This window comes from Bombus flavifrons, unplaced genomic scaffold (assembly GCF_040668555.2).
Source record: "Bombus flavifrons isolate JBK064 unplaced genomic scaffold, iyBomFlav1_principal scaffold0116, whole genome shotgun sequence".
NCBI classification, from domain to species: domain Eukaryota; kingdom Metazoa; phylum Arthropoda; class Insecta; order Hymenoptera; family Apidae; genus Bombus; species Bombus flavifrons.
The window spans coordinates 1-11910 of NW_027184861.1; the positions used below are offsets into that span (position 1 = coordinate 1).

An 11910-nucleotide genomic window follows, 5' to 3' on the forward strand; every position below is an offset into this window, starting at 1 on the left:
GGGGGCCTATTGAAGGATTGGCTGTCGAGTTGGAGAAATTAGTGGAACCAGCTATATTGCTTGAATTAATGAAATTATTGATCGATACGGCGTTCGACGAGGTCGAGGAAGACATGGACATCGACACAGACGAAACAATGGTAGTCGGATTGACCGGTGAAACGGTTGTTTCAACTGCAATGTCATCAGAGAGTTCAACGTATCTGTGAATCGAAAGAAATTCGTTCTACATGAAACATAATAATTAATTACATAGCAATGTAATAATGGTGTTTCGTTAGTTGAACGTAGTATATTGTCGCTACACTTTCTACATATTTATTTATTTATTTATTTACTAATATTCTTTTACATCGTTCTTTCACGCATCATATACCTATGTATAATAATATATTGGAATATTTACTAACAACAGATGCAATCAATTCGAAATACGATTCTTTCACATTACACGAAACGAAAGATTTCTTTTCATCGAACGGAACAAAGCAAACAGATAAAGATAGAAATACGTATGTACATTGTCTGTTATTATTAGAGAGAAAAGATTATTTCTCGAAAAATGGAATGGAACTGACAACGTCGTAAATGCCTTTGGTTTCTATATTATTTCGTAACATGGTGTATGATAATAAAAGCAAGCGAATAAAGTATCAAAGAAGGAAAACTAACCTATTGGAGTCGTATTCGACAAGGCGATCGATCGTGGGATCTAGCAGCAATTCCGCAGGTATTGGACGCTGAGCAAGGCTAGCTACATCGTCCTCCTGCTTTCGAAGTCTATTCTCCACTCCTTCTAAATTTTCGATAATCTTATTCGTTTTCGATCTTAAATCCGCATGAATTTCACTGATCGCTCTTTCTTGTCTTTGCGTTTGTGTAAGTAATTCATCGGATTTTGGCAAGAGATCGTCCACGGAACTTTTCGTGCCAACCTGTTGAAAAAAGTATAATACCTATCTATATGGAATGCCGTCAAGTGGACATGTAAAATTGTGCATGCGGTCATACAACGTGATTAACACGGCAGGTAAACAGTGAAATTAACAATTTAGCCACATCTTCTCAGCTTACCACGACGTTCCAGACTTCATCCATTTTCTCCGATACAGTCAACAATTGGATATATTTGTTCGACGAGTCGATCGATTTTACTCTGCCTTGGTGGTGGCGGCTCGGTAGTTGTCGTTGTTGTTGTTGTAACGTTGAACGCCGGTCGACCGTTCGTACTTCCTCTCACTAATATCGCATCGTGCACGTCACTCATCATGTTGTAAATAGTTCCCAAACGATCGGAAACCAAGTTTACGTGAAACTGTAACTTTCTGTCCATATTGTTTGTCGCTTGCCTTAAATTTTCTATCCCGATCGTAATGTGATTTATTACTTCATTACTCATCGCTTTAGTGATTTCGATTACGCTCATACATTGACTGGCTTTTTTTGGCTGGCTTCGGCATTTATGTCGTCATTTTGTAACAAGTTATTATCCAATTGATGTTTCAAATCGATCAATTTATTATCTATATCCGATACCTTTTGATCAAGTGACAATAATTTTTCACCAAGAGTGAAATCGGATGATGATGTATTTTCTCGCTTCTGATGGATTGCTTGTAATTTCGGACCTGTTTTGCCAAATAAATGCCAATTTATACGATAAACTTGAACAGCGAATGGCAACCGTAGAAAGAAAAGAAGAAGAAGCATCAGTAAAAAGATAAAAGTATGGAAAAGAGACAAAGAGAACGAAAAAAGGGGAGGGGGGAAATACAGGGAAAGCAGGCTTGTATACGTGTGTACATATGTAGGTATATACCTATACAATAGGTATATATAGGTAGGTACCTATAAACTACACGTAAATACAATTGTTAAGTAAACGATATAGATAAAAGAAAACCGGCTGTAAATGTAATACAATTCAAACGACAATTTGTAGTTGCGATCCATGTTTGTTCTAACCGAGTCGATCAGTCCAATATTTTTTTTTTTTTCTTTTCTTCTTCTATAGATACGTCTGTTAACGAATTTCTGTTTTTACGTATTAGCATTTTATGTACATACATACATACGTACCGCTTCTGATTTCACTGTCGTTTTTATCATCGCTCCTTTTTGTCGAGTATGCAGATTCAGTTGAAGAAAATTCAATTTGATGAGAATTGAAAAGTTTTAGATCTAATGTTCGTAGCTTTGTAATAACTGCATCGGTTTTATCGATATTATCATTCACGCGTGAATCCAAAGCTTCCACTCTTCTCATCAAGTGTTCCACCGCTTTGTCCAAATTTTCAATGCGCTTTAATTTTGATTCCAAAGTCGAAACTATAACCTCGAAAACGTTAAAGAGGTATTGCTCTCTGAAAAAAAAGTACCGAAAAGTATTACGATCAAAGAATGAAATTCGTTTTAATTTCAATTAAGAAATTTTCATTTCACTGGAGTAATGCAAAAGTAAGAATGTTCATCCATTGATTCGTTACATCTTAACTATCTCAACAATTAATAGAAATTTCAAAATATGAACAAATTATCAAATTTGATTAATATTAGTTATTATAAAAAGCTACAAAATTAATTCATCTTCTTTAAATAAATTAAACGATATTGATAATCGATACATCATTGCTATAAATGAGGAAAATGTTGCTCTATCTTATATAAAATAGTATCGGATCTAAGATAAAGCTGAATCTGAAACAACTTGCACAGATGTATCCTTTCTCTCGTTACGATGTAAACTGTAATTTTACGCAATCCATAGGTAGGTCAACAGTCGTACTCTCCATGGTTATTACGGTCCTTTCGAATCTTACAAATCTGTAAACTTTATAGTGTAATGCCTAAATTTGTAGAATTTGTATGTAATTGTATGAAATGTAAAATATAACGGCATTGTTGTCATTACTTTTACCACATGTACACGACTACTGAACGATAATCAACATACTTAAATAATTAACATACATATACATTATTAAGAATTACAACATATTTTCGTAAATTTTATCATTTATTCTCTTTTCGTAACGCACACGCGATATTCGTATTCGTATTCGTATTCGTGTGTGTATTCTCTGGTTTACTCTGGCTTTATTCGTCGAATAAAAATGTAATTTATAATAATAATTATATATAAATATAGTATGTAACATGCAATGATTATAGAATGTAGAATTATAGTAAAATATATACAGAAAGAAAATGACTCGCAAATATTTGCTCACTCGCTTTTACTAAATATACAGATACGATAAATATACCTTGTAAGGAGAGTAGGAAAATATCCTAATTATTAATTATTCGAACGAGGAGATCTACGTTTACCAGTTTCAATGATTTTCAAATATATTATTGTCAGGATCATGATTTTGAACAACTTTTTCCTACGTATGTTTGGGGCCCTGCTCGGCTGTAGCTTTCGAGATATGTACATATTCGTAAAAATACCTTTGCTACCTTTTATCTTGGTATCGGTTAGGTTGCTGGCAGCTTTGTGTACCGGGCAAGATGATATTACCTATACGTATGTATGCGAGTTTATGGCTCTCGCATAGATAAAGCCAAACTTGTACTGTTTCGCGTTGCAGGATCGCTGGATAGATGATTCCTCCACAGTGAAAGTGAACAACGAAAAACGGAGAGTATTTACACCAGTTCACTGGTGGATGAATACTCCGGATGAACGCTAACATATTCTTGGCGACTGAAATAGTGAATTGTTTAAATAATATATTAGAATCTGTTACTTTTTCGCTAATATTCTAAATCTTCTAAATATTTTCATGTAAATTACAGTTTACGTTGACGTTGTACACCTGTGCTTAAAATACGGATAAATCGAAATTTTGTTCCTTTTTTTCTTCAAATTGATGAACATCTACAATTATTATTAAAATTACACATTGCACATAAGAGCAATCGGCCGAGACCCTGTAGCCTTGTAATTGAAACGCCCGCTCGTTGCAAGTTTGATAGTCCTACGTGCTATAATGAGATTATTCCTACGTAAAAATGAATTAAAAAAATTAATGACAAGTGATTAATAAGAATTATTAGTAAGGAATACTTTTTAAATCCTATTTAATTGATTTGATATGATGAGACGAAACCTTTCATGATCATAAGAATATATAATAGAATGAATAATAGAATATATAATAGAATATATAATAGAAAAGTTTGTGAAGTTAACTTATGTTTACTTTACCCTTTCCGATAATAAAAATACTTTATGATACTTATCAGCTTCTTTCGGGCAAAGTTATTTTATTTTTACAATATAAAAAGTTGAGATATCTCTTTTAATTCTTTAGAATTACGATATTACAATCATTAATGCCAGATTCATCGAGGAGCGATAAAACAAAGTATCCTCAAAGGTCACATCCATCAAACCCAGTTGTTAGATAAACTTTATGTAAAATTTTTAATCGAGAGATCTTTACAAACACGACGATACTGCTGCTGCAGTGCGACATGCTCGACGTATCGTCGACTGATTGTTTGAAAAATGGTTCACAATTCGATCAACTGTATAGGCAGCTGAGGTTGGTATTGCTTAAATGCGATCGATGATCGACTATGTCTACTGTCGTAGTTACGATTGGCTGAATGAGAAACAAATATTTATACAAGTATGTATTTGGTGCTGACGAGATTTACTTCTGACTGATTTCTTCACATATACTTGAACGATTCTAACTGAAGAATGAAATTTAAAACGTAATTTTATTCTATTAATTTCTACTTCGTTCCAGCTATTGCCGATTCATCTACAAGTATAGTATGTACGTATGATTATACAAATTATAATAATAAACAGGTCTCGTGTTCCTAAGCCAAAAAAAATCGTTCTCTTTACTTTCCTTCTAATTATCAAATTGTCAGATTAATATCTTATACTTTATCTATATGTAAATGAAGTTGTCTATTATAAAATTCTATCATCTCAAACGTATCGCGTAATTTTAATCGCTGATATTTCTGTTGTTTCAATTATTATGCCGACATCGTTATATAATGTTACCTTAAATAATAATAAGACCTTGTTCTTTCACGAGTGCTCCTCTTAAATAAGTCTCAATAAGAATAATTGATACCATAAGCGTAATTATTATAGATATCGGTCCTTCGATTCATAGAAAACAGAAAATGTCGTTATTCTTTCAAATACAATTGTATCATATAAGGTCCATGACGTTGCAAAAAAAAAAGAGAGAAAGAAAGGTTACAATATAAACATACATGATAGAACGCATGTTTTAATTTAATTTATTAAGCTATAACTGTATAATTGTTTTACTTGATCCACATTTTTAACCAGCTTATAACGAAAATGGGCATGAATATTATCGAAATTACTCTAGTGTAAAAGTACTCCGCAGCGAAACCAACGAACAAAAACTAACAACGACTATTGAAAGGTGGAAGCGGAATTACAACGAGCGCTTACAACGGACGACATTCCACAACTGATAACTTCCGTAAGATTGAAGAAGAAGAAGGAACAGAAGAAAAAGAAAGAGAGAACGGCAGAAATAAAGAACGGAACGAAGAAAAATACGCGATTTTAAAAATTCACGTACCCACGGCACTCCCGACGAAGATCACTTAATGTTCGGTTAGTTGTTCGCATGCAAGTTCTTCTTCTTCTTCTTTTTAAGCCGAACATCCATTCATTCTCAACGCTTATATATATGTACAAAGCAATAAGTAAATTCACCAACGATAATGTTTCTAAGTGAAGATATATACGCGAGAATGTAAATGTTCTTTTCGACTGGAACAAAACCAATTTGATCGAAGCACAAATCACGAAACACTCGGCAAAGAAAACACGACTATTACAAGTTGCAACAAACAGGAAAAGATCTTTCTTTCGCCATTACCAATTTTAAATTGTTTCATAACAATTCGTTATCATAACGAATGTTCAAGGTGATCACAGCGGAGTTTATCCCGATCCTCTTCGATATAACACTTTGATCACCGTATACGCATCAAGGATAAGATGAGATGATGAACTTAAGCGAATCCTATATTTTTCTCATTTTTCTCTTTGTAGCAAAATCATTACTTGTTCTGTTGGTTTCGCTCTACTTTTAATATTCGTTCGCCTTGATCGAAATATATACGACCGTTGTCATTACGAACATTGACATTCCCTTGATGAAGACACACACACACACACACGGTAAATGAGTAATTAGTATAGTCTCTTAGAAACGACTTAAAAAAGAAAGACAAAAGACCGTATCAATTTGTTGTATTTATATGTGCGCAACTGTTCCACAGACAAAATCAGAACCATTATTTAATTCTTTTGAATCTCGATGATTACGCGCACTTCGCAATGAATGTTGTGTATGACACCTGTTCCGTTTTCTTCCAAGTTCGATGATCTATCCGTTCTTCTCTTCTTCCTAGATATATAAGTTCGATATAAATTGAAACATAGATAAACTCTATGTCATATACGATTGTGCATCACCCTTCCTTATTCTAATGTTTTTCACTTTATTGTTCGTACGTCTCCTGAAATAACGAGCAAAATATACAACAGTAATACGCAATTATGCGCACCGTATTTTAAATTCGATACAAACAACCAGACTGCCGACACCATAAAGCACCAACAAGTTCCCGATCGCCGCTAAATAGTAAGAGTTACTTTCACGTACATACGTGTCCGCTTTGAAAGAGTGCTTGTACCTCTCCCCACTGATCTACCGACCATTCTGTGGTCTTTTTCCGTCCTTTCCCTCTGTAAGGCTATGATCCGATCTGAAACGGTTCGATCCGTTTGAATTCGTACTGTTCCGTTTCGTTGCAACTTCTTCTTCCCCTTCCTTTGCGTTGCCCTTCTCTTTCTCACCCTACCTACCACTCTACCCCTTCTTGACTGATGTCGTTGCCAGCGTCACCAGGAGAAGTTCCTATCGCAGGAACAAGATGACGTCACTTATAAAACGAAGACATACATGTATGTGACCATACGCGAATACGACTGTCAGTCCCCATCCTTGTCTTGCCCCTTCGCTTATTTGAGTGCATCTATAGTACGAGATATTCCGTCATTCTATGCTACTACTACATACACCATAAATACTATTTTAATTCTTACTGCTGCCGTTCTTCATGCTTCCAAACTTTCAACAGTTCCAACAGCCATTTTACTCCTACTTTTGACTTTCTGACAATATCGATTACAGTTGATTGAAAAATAAACAGGAATAAACCGAACATTACCTGCGTATGATATATTAATTTGTAAATACATATCTATATCGCATCGATATCTATCTAATATTTAATATATTTGCATCTAACGTATTGATAACTTTCATTTTCTTCGTAATGATTATAAATCATCTTTTTATAAATCATTATTTATCTTTTAATTAAAATGTGTCAGAGCGCAGTTGGAACGAGGATTAAAATTACATAACTTAAACGTAAAATGAAGATTAAGGAAATAACTATTATTAAGGTGAGCTAATTCAAAGGTGAAAATTGCTTTTAAATAAGATAAATGTCGTCAGTTATTTATAGCTGAGCTTCTATCTCGTATCTATACTCTTCGTGTGAAATTACAAACAAATCAAAACATTATTTTCCGAATCTAAGAGAACTTGTGTGAAATATTTCGAGAATGTCATGATCTTACATTCTAAGAGAACGTGTCAGACTTTTCACCTTGATCGAGACGTCGATACAATTGTTGATCAAGAAACGAGAACAGGCATACTCGGTATTACTGTGAAATGTGCATTCCATGATTATCAGGGCGCATCGATGTGAAATATGCATTAAAATTCCAACGACAACGACGAGAATGAAGAAATGGAAAAGATTAAATAACGAATCTAATCAAAATCGAAAAAAAGAATGCAATACAGTAATTCGGTAAATGCGATAAAGGAAAAAGTAACAAGATACGATCGGAAAGAAGATGTACAAGAAAATTAGTAAACCGACAGACTGGCAATGAGGTAGATCGTAGTATAAAAATGAAGAGAGGAAGAAAGCAGAGGGGAAAGGGAAGAGTACATTATAAATTCAAGTATACATAGGTATCGTCATATATGTATGTATGTAGATCGGTAAAATTGTTTCACTTATCGACACAAATTAACCGGAATGCTTTGTCACGGACTGAATACAGGATAGAGCTGATACCTGTCGCTGTTTTTACGTGTCCCATGTTTGGGAGACCATGTGACCTGTGAGGCGTGATATATTCCCTATGTTAGGGCAATGTATCAATCAGATCGATCAATGTAGAAGCGCTTAAGCACGCTTGTCCAATGTAATAGGAAATACTCTAATTTTTTTGAAGTTGGTATTCAGTTGGAATTTGTGAGACACGAAGTCCCATATAATTATGTTACGTCTACTCTGTACTTAATCGATGCTATTACAATCTAATACATATCGCACGGTGCATCAAATATGAAACCTACGTACAAATAATATATGTAACAAAACATTCACAGTTCATATTTCATTTAATAATTCTAATGAGCATTCATAATCGTACATACATACAATAAGAAAAACAGAGTAAACATCTATAGAAATAGAAACAAGATTGGGATTTCATTTATTATGTCACTATAACTGTAACTGTAATCTGTACGTTCAGTATAGTATGTCAAATATACAAAATAATGACAATTTATCTCCCAACTAAATGGAACATCACGATATATAATACCTCGAATACGATCTACTAATGTCACCTTCTTCTCAATAATAAGGTCTTCGAGGATTGTTCTAAAAATAAAAGGAAGAAAAATAAACATTTGATTAGTGGTTAAGTATATGAAACATAACTTTGGTATTGCGAAATTTTTTAGATATTTGACAAAATTACCAAAGGATTAGGCCTAAATCTGTAGGCAAGCATCATTCTCTTTCTGTAGGCATCGAATTCATCGTCGTCCCTGGATACACCATCCGGTCTTTCGGAACCTAAACCAGCACTGTCGAATCTATTGGTTGCTCTATAGAAAAATGAGAAATGTCGGTACAACATCGAAGATATTGGTATTAATAAATGAAGTAGGAAATGGTCACAGATAGATCAAATAAAATGCTAAGGAAATTCAATAATACGGTAAACTTCTATCATAAAAATAATTCACATGTATTATATGTTTATATGTGAAATTAACGCGAATATAATAAGTACAATCAGTCAGGAACTACTTACTTATTAATAGGTTCGATGCGACCATTGCCTTCGCTACCTAATCCTTGTCCTTCGCTCCAACCAAGTTTTTGTAGCATGTGAAATCCTAAAGAATTGCAAACTTCGTTAATTTGGTTGTCAAACATAACTTACTGACAAAAAGATACATATATATTTTAATATATGTAAATACATGGACGCGCAAAGAAAGGCAGGCTGCGTACCGATGTTATCTTCTTTTAGTTTGTACTCCTTGTAATCGCTAAGGTCAGGTTCCTTCCCTTGATTAACTGCGTTATATTGTTCCATAAATTTTTTAAGTTCATCCGGTGGCAAGATATCACCAATATGATGCTTTCCTTCTGCTTGGGCCGTCAATTCTTCAGCCCACATTTGAGTAGCCTCCATTTCGGCAGATTTGAGTTTGTGTTCCCAAGTACCACCTTCCGTCTCTTCGTCACTGTCGTATTCGTATTTGTGCTTACCCTGTGCTTCTAAACGTCTTACTTCTTCTCTTTTTCTTAATAAGTTTTGGTAGAGAAGATTTATCTGAATGAAGGTTAGAATAAACGGTGAGTGAGTTGGCAGAAATTACACATAGTTGAATTAACAAAGTACTAAGCTCGATCTTAATCTTAAATCTTAAATGAACGCTTGAAATAAAACAATTTTAAAATAAACAATCTTGTCACCTTGTAATGATCTTCGGCTTTTTTCCTTTGCTCTTCAGTGAGATCTAACGTCCCCAAAGTTTGTCGTGCATATTGTATCAAGGCTGGATCGTTCCTTGATATTTTAGTTAACATAGGGTTCTTTGTTTCCGTACGTTGCACTTTTGGTGATGGAATTATAACAGCCGGTTGTCCAATTTGTCCAGGAATCGCGATACCTGGCTGTGAAAAGCCACTACTACTTTGCTGTTCATTATGGCTGGTTAATTACGTGTTCATTTCTGCTACAGGCACCTTATTATCTGGATCACCCCATCGGCTACGTCTTTTTCGTTTACGTTCTTCCTTGTTGTCTTCCTTTGATCGATCTGTAGAATTGTTATCGCTCTCTCTCTCGTTTCTTTTCTGTTTAATGTACAAATAATTATAATCAATAATGGTAGATGATGACACGATGCAAAAATAAATATACATTATATATACCTTGTGGTGAAACATGCTTGTTAGAGGTAGGACCTTGATCGCTATCGTCATTATCGCTGAGAGCTTCTTCCGGACAATAGAGTTTCGCGCCGGTGTTTTTATTTTCCTTAACGGATTTTTCGGTGCGAAATTTTGCCAATCCCCTGTACTGCATATAGGCTGCACTTTGCTTTTGGTGCAGAATCCTTGATTAAAACAAAACTTAAAACTTCTGACGAGTAACATAGTCTCCTAAATTAAATTCCTTTAGATTAAAAGAGACACAATAAAGAGGGAAAAAATAAAAGAAAAAAAAGAATAAGAAGAAAGAATAGAAGATAACAGGTGTTTTATAAGAAAACAGCTCGTATATTCGTATGTTCGTCCAATATGTCACGCCTTTGATTCGTCAATTACATTGAAGAATTTAGGTATTGTCTTTGTTTTATAAAAGGAATATTTTATAAACTAATTAGGGGAACATACTCTAACGTATGTTGTTTTACAGAGGATAAAATAGTAATTATAAATAATTGTAAATAAGAAATGAAGATAGACATTCACGTTTTGGACGCACGATATATGTATGATTAGAAAACTTATTGGTCAAATTTTAATTACAATTTCACGTATCGTTATTATCAAATATTATCGGTAAGATTTCGCTATTTGATTAAAAAGGAAGTAGAGAACGGAGAAGTGATACAGACAAAGCAAGCATTGTAATACATTACACCTAGATGCTGTATCTAGTGCTTGAAATAGAGCAATGTTGTACAAAAAAGACGAACGAACGATACGTAAGGTGAAATAAAGAAAATGTGATATGTGCAAACGCTACACGTATAAAGACACTATAGATGGGGGACCAGAGAGGACAGTAGTTACCATAATTTAGGATCTTGGGCATTCTTCTCTCGTGCTTCTTATTTGATTTCATCCCCACAGTCAGTGACGATGCGTGCCAGCTGCTCAGCCTCTAGGGGACACACTTAGAAGCCTTTGTCAGACATGCGTAACAACGCTAAAAGCTCTGGATTTTGTTTTTGTTTCTGTAGTGTAGAACACGTATTCGTCTACACGAATGATCAGCACGAATTTGCTTTTTGCAAGTTTCGTATTCGCCCACGCGTCTTGTATTCGGCGTATCGCGCGCGCGCATACGCATACGCACGCACACTTACATATTCTGGACTGCGCGAACAAGTAATCCATTTTACAAGAAATAACTTGTTCTTCGTAAATATAAACATGCGGCGATACGCCGAAACGAAGAAATAAATGAAAATAATCGACATATCGTACCTAGCTGTTCAGAGGCTTGTAGATCAGTCAATGGCCTCACTGGTGGTGGCACTTGTACATTAGGTGGTCCCATAGGTACCTGAGCGACTTGATTAGGAAGAGGGTAACTGGTCGACATTAAAGAAAGCGGCGGTCTGGCGTTTGGAATTAAGGAAGGGGGTGGTACATTCGGAGGTGGAATATTAAAATTGGGCGCTGGAATTGAATTCATATTCGAGGCAACATTGTGAACTGGTGGTGGAGCGGACATCATCACAGATGGACGACGACGTC

The 11910-nt window shown here is 34.8% G+C and overlaps 2 protein-coding genes and 1 pseudogene across 3 annotated transcripts; all 3 read right to left on the reverse strand.

Moving 5' to 3' along the window:
* Positions 1-6: 6 nt before the first annotated feature.
* On the reverse strand, positions 7-1344 carry LOC138189512 (uncharacterized; the record flags this gene model as incomplete). The annotated part of the gene is made up of 3 exons (XM_069131528.1): positions 1075-1344; positions 673-935; positions 7-203 (listed from the first exon to the last, which is right to left on the reverse strand). Coding segments are annotated over exons 1-3 (484 nt in total), but the record flags the coding sequence as incomplete, so codon positions are not given.
* Positions 1345-1407: 63 nt separating this feature from the next.
* On the reverse strand, positions 1408-6997 carry LOC138189510 (uncharacterized). Of its 2 annotated transcripts, XM_069131527.1 has the most exons (4): positions 6890-6997; positions 6687-6789; positions 2080-2363; positions 1408-1628 (listed from the first exon to the last, which is right to left on the reverse strand). In XM_069131527.1, the coding sequence occupies exons 2-4, from the start codon at positions 6740-6742 to the stop codon at positions 1423-1425; spliced, it is 546 nt and encodes a 181-aa protein (XP_068987628.1). In that variant the 5' UTR covers positions 6743-6789; positions 6890-6997; the 3' UTR covers positions 1408-1422. The 2 variants fall into 2 exon arrangements, 1 of the variants encoding a protein (XP_068987628.1); XR_011176062.1 differs by lacking the exons at positions 1408-1628; positions 2080-2363; positions 6890-6997 and adding an exon at positions 6251-6540 and having other exon boundaries at positions 6687-6881.
* A 1588-nt stretch (positions 6998-8585) lies between these two features.
* LOC138189511 (SURP and G-patch domain-containing protein 1-like) lies at positions 8586-10430 on the reverse strand (annotated as a pseudogene).
* Positions 10431-11910: the final 1480 nt, after the last annotated feature.